Source organism: Ahaetulla prasina, chromosome 4, assembly GCF_028640845.1.
Source record: "Ahaetulla prasina isolate Xishuangbanna chromosome 4, ASM2864084v1, whole genome shotgun sequence".
Classification (NCBI taxonomy): Eukaryota; Metazoa; Chordata; class Lepidosauria; order Squamata; family Colubridae; genus Ahaetulla; species Ahaetulla prasina.
Window position 1 is genome coordinate 101263104 of NC_080542.1, and position 9467 is coordinate 101272570.

General features: G+C 36.8%; 1 protein-coding gene across 8 annotated transcripts in view; it reads left to right on the forward strand.

Moving 5' to 3' along the window:
* ANKRD28 (ankyrin repeat domain 28) overlaps positions 1–8969 on the forward strand; it is a 90554-nt gene extending 81585 nt beyond the window's left edge. For all 8 annotated transcript variants that reach the window (XM_058181063.1, XM_058181064.1, XM_058181067.1 and 5 more), the window contains 4 exons: positions 3240–3322; positions 3994–4076; positions 6768–6859; positions 8186–8969. In XM_058181063.1, coding sequence (XP_058037046.1) covers positions 3240–3322; positions 3994–4076; positions 6768–6859; positions 8186–8472 — 545 coding nt within the window. In that variant the 3' untranslated portion in view covers positions 8473–8969. The remainder of the gene's footprint in view (positions 1–3239; positions 3323–3993; positions 4077–6767; positions 6860–8185) is intronic.
* Positions 8970–9467: the final 498 nt, after the last annotated feature.

A 9467-nucleotide genomic window follows, 5' to 3' on the forward strand; every position in this document is an offset into this window, starting at 1 on the left:
TGTGCTGTTTGCTCTCCATAAATTGTCCTAATTATTCTTGTAAAACCATCTCCAAAAATAATTAAATAGAATTGTTAAATTGCCTTACACAACACAATGTAAGCTGCCCTGAGTCTTCGGAGAAGGGCGGGATATAAATTCAAAAAAAAAAAAAATTGTCCTGCAGCAAGTTGTCCCATGGCTAGTTGCCCATGTCAAGTTGGCTCAAGCAGAGTTGGCCCACAGCAAGTTGGTTGTGGTGAGTTGGCCATGGCCAGTTGGCCATGGTGAACTGCAGCAAGTTGGCTGTGGCAAGTTGTCCTATTCCCACAAATGGCAATCATGTGCCAATAAGATGCTGTGACCATCATAATCACAAGCAGTTGCCAAGCACCTAAATTGTAATCATATGATCATGAGAACACTGCAATGAATACAATTTTGAGGACCAATCATAAGTCTCCAGTTTTGACAGGAGTATGCAGACGGCTATAGGCATGAGTAGAGTATGTTTATTACATAATTCTACCATGGTAAAGCAATTTACTCAAAAAAAACTCAAGTTACAAAATCCCAAACTAGTAGACAGTTTTCAAATGCAAAAAGTTTAATCCATTAATCCCAAAGCAACAGATGTAAAGCTCGAGTGATCAGTGGAGCATAGTCAGTAGGTTCTTCTACCAAGTTTCCAAAGACACACACCTCATAAGCAAGTTCCACTAGGCAGTCCAGGAGTGAGCAGTCCAAGTACCAGTTTCAAGAACTGCAGAACTAGCAAGACAAGTCCAAACTCACAAGTCAAGAGCTGGATGCTGGAATCATGGAGCTGAAGAAGATATGCATTGATAAAGTGAATGGCTATCTCCAACAACCATACCATCCCATGCACCTGGTTAAATAATTCCAAAAGCATTGTTTCTTATTAGGAGGGAAGATATTGCTTCCTTACGAGTAGCTTCGCCAACCTCCTCTGTGCTTCCCTTTGTTTTGCTCTTCACGTCCATGGATTGGGTGGGTGCGGCAGCTGTTCTTCATTGGAGGCAGCCTGTTGCTACTCTACAGCACTAATCAGCAGCAGCCGTACCTCTACTTCTTCTGCTCATGCGAGTAGCTATTCATCTGGTTGAGTGCTTTTCCTGCTGTTCGACGGTCCAGAGATTATATCCTCCTTAGCCATCAGGCTCTGAGTGCTACCGAGAATCCATGGTGCCTCTTTCTGATGACCCTGGTTCCAGCTCGTCTTCATCATCAGAGCTAGCAACTGATGGGGGCCAACCTATCTCCTAATTTCAGAGTCTGTTATAATTCTGAATGGTAGTTGACCAAATAACAAAATGAACAAAGAACTACCTGGAGTTGCAATTTGTAAACCTTATTTCTGTTCATGCTTTCTGGTGGCAGTGGACAATAGTTCCTGATTATCATTCCCATGGTACTTTAATAGATCTTAATATTAATTTTTCTTATCTTTTCAGTTTCATAACTTTAGTTGTAGGATTAAGTTAGTGTTGCCTTTCAAGAGACATTTGAAACATATACAGTGAATATAGAAAGTCTATACGTTCCAGTTAAAATGCCAGGTTTTTGAGATGTAAAAAAATCAGACAATAAATCACTTCAGAATTCTTTCTAACTTTAATACAACACATAAACTATACAGCTCAATTGAAAAACAAATTGTAATTTTTAAAGGAAAAATATACAATTATGTGGTTGCATAAAGATACATATTCTTCAACTAATACTTTGTTAAAGCATGTTTTGATTTTATGGCAGCATTAATTCTTTTCGGGTAGGAAACTATTAGTATGGCATATCTTGTCTTGGGAATCTTTGCCTGCTCTTCCTCGCAAAAGTGTTCAAATCCTAAAATTGCAGTGGCATCTCCTGTCCACAAATCTCTTTAGGTCACTCTAGAGATTCAGGTCCTGGCTCAGGCTGGACCATTTCAAGAGGTTGATCATCTTCTGGTGAAGCAATTCTTTTGTTGATCTGGAGGTATGCTTTGGGCCATTGTCATGTTGAAAGGTGAAATTCATCTTTAACACTTTAGCAGAGGATTGAAGGTTTTGTACCAAATAGACTGATACTTGGAAGAGTTTATAATTCTTTCCATTTGACTAAACCTCCTGTTCCACTTGAAAAAACCCACCCCCAAACCATAATATTGTCACCACCATGCTTCACTGCAGGTATAGTGTACTTTTGGTGATGCGCGGTATTGTTTTTCCGCCAAACGTACTTTTTGGAATTCTGGCCCAAAAAATTCAATTTTGGTCTCATTGACCATAATATGTTTTCTCATATGTTTTTGTCAGACGATATAGGCTTTTGCAAAGTTTAGCCGGGCTTGGATGTTTTTCTTTATAAGAAAAGGCTTCCGTCTTGCCAACTTACTCCACAGCCCAGAATAACATGGGAGATTATTGCCACATGTAGTACATAACCAGTATTCACCAGAAATTCTTGCAGATGTTGCTATAGGCTTCTTGCCAGCCTCTCAGAGCAGGTTTTTTTCTTGTTTTTTTCATCAATTTTGGAGGGACATCCAATTCTTGGTAAAGTAATGTCGTCCATATATTCTCCACTTGTAGATGATAGTCTTCACTGTGTTCTATGGTATATGCAGTGCATTGGAAAAAAAATTGTATGTTTTTCCTGAGTTATACCATCCAACAATAAGATCCCTTTGATGCTTTGTAAGCTCTTTGCAGACACCGTGGCTTGTGCTGTAAGAGACAACTGAGTAAATCTCAGAAAAATCCTACTAGCACAACTGAACTTTATATGGGCTTGAACAAAGTCACTGAGTGAATGGAGGTGTGTATTGACAACAATTTAACATCACTTTGAGTGTAATTGATTGATCCCTACTTATAAAGGGTATAAACAACTATGAGGCACATTATTCTTATTTTTTTCCTTATTAATTTTAATTTGTTTTTCAATTGAATTGTACAGATTATATGGTATATTAAAGGTGGAAAGAATTATGAAGTAATTTATCTTGTTGTGACTTTTACATTTCAAAAACAGCATTTTAACAGGGCTATATAGACTTTCTATATCCACTGTATGAATGAAGAGCAATCAGCATTATAGAGTAAAAAAATAATTCAGAAATCTTTCAAACTATTTACAAATCAGAGCTATGAATCTCTGTTGATAAGAAATGAATTTTAGAGTATGAATGTATACCATGCAAGTGCTGTTGACAAATTTAGCTTTTTAGTTAATATAGTATTCTATTTTTTCCCCAGAGGTATTGGTTAGCAGTGCTAAAGCTGATCTGACTTTGCAAGATAAGTGTAAAAACACTGCACTACATCTGGCTTGCAGCAAGGTATATATGATTTTCTGATTTGAAGCTTCTGTGATGTATTGCTCCTGCTGTTCTTGTAATTTTTTCCTCATAAATTAAGCTGCTTCAGACCAGCAGTGGCAGTACACCATTTCAACTGCAATAGGAAGTAAATATTTCTTCTCTACAATTATATGTGGTGAGAATAGAAGGGATTCTTTCTGATTATTATTTCTTGGTCCTAACAAGATAATGAGGGAGAAACACATTTTTAACAAGAATCTAAGAGCTTAATTTACTTTATTCCTGAACTATTTTCTTTATATATCAGTTCCATTTCCATAAAACATATCTAGGCACTGGATTTGGCAAAAGGAAAAGCAGGGTGATACCTCAATGGGAAGAAGAGAGATTTTTTTTTAGAAACAGGAAATATAGCCACTAGTGTAAAGGCAAGTGAAGTATATGTAGAATATTCAAAAATCTTGAACCAGGCATGAACTCTATTTAAACTATCTAGTAGACCATATTATTTGCTTATTTGTCAATAAAAATCTTTAAGTTACAGCTATGTGTTTCTTATTTGTCTAAATGCATTTGTTATGGATTGTTTCAAGAGTAGAAGTTGGTGTTTTCAAAGCCTTCAAGAAATAGGTATTATTTTTTAAAAGAAAAATAATAATATACCAATTTTTCTTTCTGTCTCTTTTTAGGGTCATGAAACCAGTGCCTTGTTAATATTAGAGAAGATTACAGATAGAAATCTGATCAACGCCACCAATACAGCATTGCAGACGTAAGCAAATACTGTTTGGTGCAATATTATGCCATATTTTTGTAGTGAAAGATTAACCTTGGTTCATATCAGTGGTGGGCTGCAAATTTTTTAACAACTGGTTCTCTGCCCTAATGACTGGCTGGCATGTGGCTGGCTGGGCATGTGGCTGGGTGGTCGTGGCCAACTCAGTGTCACTTATGTCGAGGGGCTCTTTGCCTCACCTGCCCTCTCATGACCATGGGGATGCTGCAACGGTCGTAAGTGTGAAAAACAGTCATAAGTCTTTTTTTTCAGTACCATTGTAACTTTTAATGATCACTAAATGAACTGTTGTAAATCAAGGATTGCCTGTACAAAAATACAAAAAGCTTCTTTGCTTGCAAAAAGCTGCCCTAAATACCAGTCATTAGAGTAGAAACGGGGGAATACACACTGAAGTCATAGCTGTCATGGAAACCTGAACCATTTATCTGAATACCCTCCTTTTCTTCAGCAATACCTGCAACCCGGAGTTACAAATCAGGCAGGTTGCCAGAGCACATTGAGGAATTAAAATAGGAATTAAAATAGTTAAAATACAAGGATAAATAACTATCAGCAAAAATTACTTTTGCTCTTAGTGAAACCCTTTAGCAGAGAGGTCATTTAAGCTCTCCAGAAAGTGGGTGGGCATATTTGGGCTACAAAGTGCAAGCTTTGAGTGAGGGCTAATTCCATTCTGCCTTTGTTTCTCCCTGCCTTGCTGCAGGGAATTTTTTGTTTCTCCCTGCCTTGCTGCAGGGAATTTTTGCTTATGAATATAGCTAGCTAGCTATTTATCTCTTAAGTGCTGGCATCTGCTGTGGGCTATTAAGGAAGGTGGGGGGCTGCTTTCTCCATCTAAGAAAACACATTTATCCATTTCTCATTCAGGGAAATACATTCTTCCTTTTTAATATTTCTCAAAATACTTCATTCTTCCAGGAGAGGGGTGAGTGCTAACTTTCTACAATTGGTGCCATGTTACTATTCCATATTATCATGAGAGGAAATTAAAACAAATTGGAAGAAGGATCCACTTACTATCAGTGAACAATCATATGCCTTGCCCACTGCGAAGCCATGCAAGAGATTCATGTTCCAAAGGTGCTTTTTCAAGAGGCAACTGGACTTTCTGGAAACCAAGAAGTCCCCCTTGAAAAAAGCACCTTTGGAACAACCATGACCTGGATGAGTCTCTGATGAAGAGTCTATGTCTGTAGAGATTCTCAATCATCCAGGTCATGGTTGTCTCAAAGATGCTTGTTCAGGAGGCAACTGGACTAAGCAATCTATGTAGTGCAAATAATATAACGATTAGCGTTAACCATAAACATTTAGATACAAGTAGATTGAAATCCCAATAGCTGCTTAATTTCATGCAATATAGATTCATTATTTACATATTCTCACTATTAACTCTTTAGAAGTACAACAAGCAATTTACATATCTGTTTCATATTTATGTTTATTTGTTGCAAATATTTTATGCTTAAATCATGCAGTCATTTTTAGATAATTTATTCTAATGCAGTGGTCACCAACCGGTGGTCCGTGGACCACTGGTGGTCCCCGAGAAAATTTAGGTGGTCCACAAAAAAATTATTTGCAATTTTTATATTGCACTAAATCAGGAGTCCTCAAACTAAGCCCCTGGGACAGATACGTGCAATGAACGTTTGTGTTGCTGCAGAGTCTCCCCTTTCAGGGTCTTTTTGTGTGGGTCAGAGGGGGACAGAAATTCCGACTTGGGCTCTGCTTCAGTCTCCTGGTGTGGGGTTTTGGGTGAAGGTTGGAGGGAAGTGGTGCTGGTGGTGAAGAGCCGAAGGCCCTTGTTTCAGTGGGACTGCATCATGGCCTGGAACTGGCTGACCATCTCAGCCCACTGAGCCTCCAGGCGCCAGTACTTGATCTTGCACTCCCGCAGGTCTTCCCTCTGCGTGGAAAGCCTATGCTCCTAGTTCTCAGTGAGGTGCTTCTGCTGAGCCTCCTTCTTAGTCAGATCCAATTTGAACTGAGCTGTTTTGACAACTGTTTCTTGTGGTGGCTGCTTATTTATTTTATTTATTTTATTTTATTAAATTTCTATACCGCCCTTCTCCCAAAGGACTCAGGGCGGTGTACAGCCAGAATAAAAACACAGAATATATACAATTAAAAGAATTTAAAATGAACTATTACTATACGGCCGATAATTAAAACATTTAAAAATTTAAAATATTATTAAAACCCCAATTTAAAATCAACTATTTATGCCAGTCCTGCTTGGCTCCAACAACTGCTTCCTGTTGGGGCCCTAAGGAGCTGGGAGGGGAGGGGCGAGTAGAGGCTGGTGAGGTGCCCCTCTACATGAGTGACATTTAGTTGGCTACACCCACCCAGTCACATGACCACCTAGCCACGCCCACCCTGCTGGTCATTAGGCAGATCATATTAGTGGTCCGTGGGATTTAAAATTATGAATTTGGTGGTCCCTGAGGTCCAAAAGGTTGGTGACCCCTGTTCTAATGAATTGAAAATTGTTCTTTTTCCTGCTTTAGAAATGACTGGGATTTGTTTTTGTTACATTTTGCTTTAGTGTTAAGGATACAAAAAAAGAAACACTAGCTATGAAAAATATCTGCATATTGATCCTTGTTACATTGCTGATTTTGTTGTAGTGTTTTCATACTTTGTGGGTTTTCTGCACAGGCCTTTACATGTTGCTGCACGAAATGGATTAACAGTTGTAGTTCAAGAACTTCTGGTAAAAGGAGCAAGTGTACTTGCAGTAGATGAAAATGGTAAGTGGATGAAAAGAGGATGAACTGCAGTCTAATCATGGCAAGCCAAATGCTGCTTAATGTGCAAATGCTGCACATTATTTTTAAATAAGTTGGCTTGAATTTGTCATTACAATAATTGGGATTCATCCATGAATTTAATAGTTCCTTTGATGGTTGCTATAAAGTAAGTATAATAAATTTACTACAAATATTTTCTTCCCTATTTTTAAAATATTTATAGTTATACAAATCATTTTCTGATTCTGATACTGAACAAGTCCATGGCAAATTATAGACTTTTTCTCTCTATTGCTTTAGTAATAATCTATGAATGGATTTAGAAATAGATCTTACCAAATATGTGTTCCTTAAAGTGAAGGGTGGGGGAATTGGCATTTGAGAAGGTTGCTTATCAATATCCCCATCACAGGTACACCTTTTGTTGTTACTTACAGATATTTTTCCTCTGTGATATTGTGATATTCTATAAAAAAAGAATAGACCCATATTTGAGGGGTCCTTGGTACTCTCTGAGCTTGTTTGTTTTCCTGCAAACGTTTCATTCCCTAACTAGGTAACATCATCAGTGCTAGTCTAGAACAGGGGAGTCCAACTCATGTCATGGCAGCGTTACATGACATATCAGGACTTTTTTCCCCTTTGCTAAACCGGGCATGGGCGTGGCCAGCATGTGTTGCATCCAACCATTGGGTTGGGAGTTTGACAGCCTTGTTTTAGTGTCTCTAGACTAGCACTAATGATGTTACCTAGTTAGAGAATGAAACATCTGCAAGAAAACAAGCAAGCTCAGAGACCACCAAGGACCCTTTATTTCAACCCTAAACTACAAATATTCTCCTTTATTGAGACAAATATTTGATATCCAAGAGGCTGTTTTATGGCTTACAATATGCTTACAACAGCATTTCTCAAAATGTCATGAAATTGCATTACCAGTTTTTTTAGTAGAAATGGATTTAGTTGCATTGAGGTTCAAAATTAAATTTATTGGCTATTACATATTACCCATTATTTAGGTATTTTAATAACCAACTTATCCAAGAAAATTGTTCCTGGTATCTTTGTTTAGTTGTGATAGATTTTGTATCTTTCACATTAAAAGTTCTGATTTGTTTCTTTTTTTAATGATTTCAGGAATATGGTGCTAATGTTTTTCGGAGGTCTGGCCCCATAATTATTTAAATTAAAATGCAAAATTATAATCCAGTTAGAATAATCATATATTTGTTTTTTTTAAGCATAAAAATGTTGCATTTTGCTTTTACATCCACAGCAGAACTGAAAGAAAGTAAAATAAAATTACTACTTTTTTCTCACCTCTAGGTTATACACCAGCATTGGCCTGTGCTCCAAATAAAGATGTGGCTGACTGCTTAGCTCTCATTCTGGCTACAATGATGCCTGTTTCATCAAGCAGCCAAATACCTTCTCTTACATTTAATTCCATTAATCATTATACCACCAGTTCAAAAACAGTCACCTTTGATTCTTCACCAATTACTCGAAGTGAACATAGCTCTTATTGTAGTTTCAACAACATTGGGAGGGAAGATGGGTATTCATACACAGAAGAAGATGAACTTAATGACTCAGATTCAGAAACTTATTAAAAAGCTTCATTAGAAGTCTGAAGAGTAAACTTACTTGCTGAATTTCCAGTTTGTTATTGGAGAAAGATGTCTTGCTGAATATAAAAAAAGGACAACCCAAGGAAAAGATTTCTTTAACAAAAGTATGGAGATACACGAAAAATATGACTCTTGAGAAATTTTTAAAAACAGGTTATGCAAAAGAAATGGTTGGAATTTATGGTTCAAAAAGTTATCTAGAATGTTATTTAATTGCAATGTACTGGTTTCAATGAATAATCCCACTAAGGTTGTGCATCTTTGTATAAAGAAATATGCAATTATACAACAAAATGGACAATACATTTAAATCTTAACTATAAAAACTAAGATCATTTTGAAGGCAATAATTGAGTTTGGTACAAGAGGCATTGTTTGTGCTGCAAATTGCCAAAGGACCAAATAACTTAAGACTTTTTTTAAATTTAAAAAACCCTTTTTGAGAACACTTGAATAGCTTAAATAAGTAATAGTCTTAACCAACCCTTAATTACAACTAGCAATTAATCTCAAATTGGTTTTAACTGTTGATTTGTCTTTAATCATCTGATAGCCTTCCGACACTATTAAATGTACCATGAAAATACAGCTTTTAATTTTTTAGACTTTTATGGTATTAAAGTTGTTACTAGCTAAACCAAGAATTGTCAAGGTAAAATGAATACAAAAACAGCTATGTAGTAATCACTGCACAGCTTTCTTTTATTTATCACACACACAAAAAAGAGAGAGGGATGCAAAGATATAAACAAACGCACACACCACTCACACACACACACGGGGGTGGGGGGGGGATTGTCTGGGCAAGTCAAACTGCATCAAAAATATAACTGCAATATCCTGATATTTTATTAGGCTGCCTTATAGAATACTATTTCTTAAATTCACCCAATATTTTACTTAGTTTAGCGAACAATACTGGTGCCTCTATGGTGTACATATAATTAAAAATGTTTTTTAAGGCTAAGAATATGACT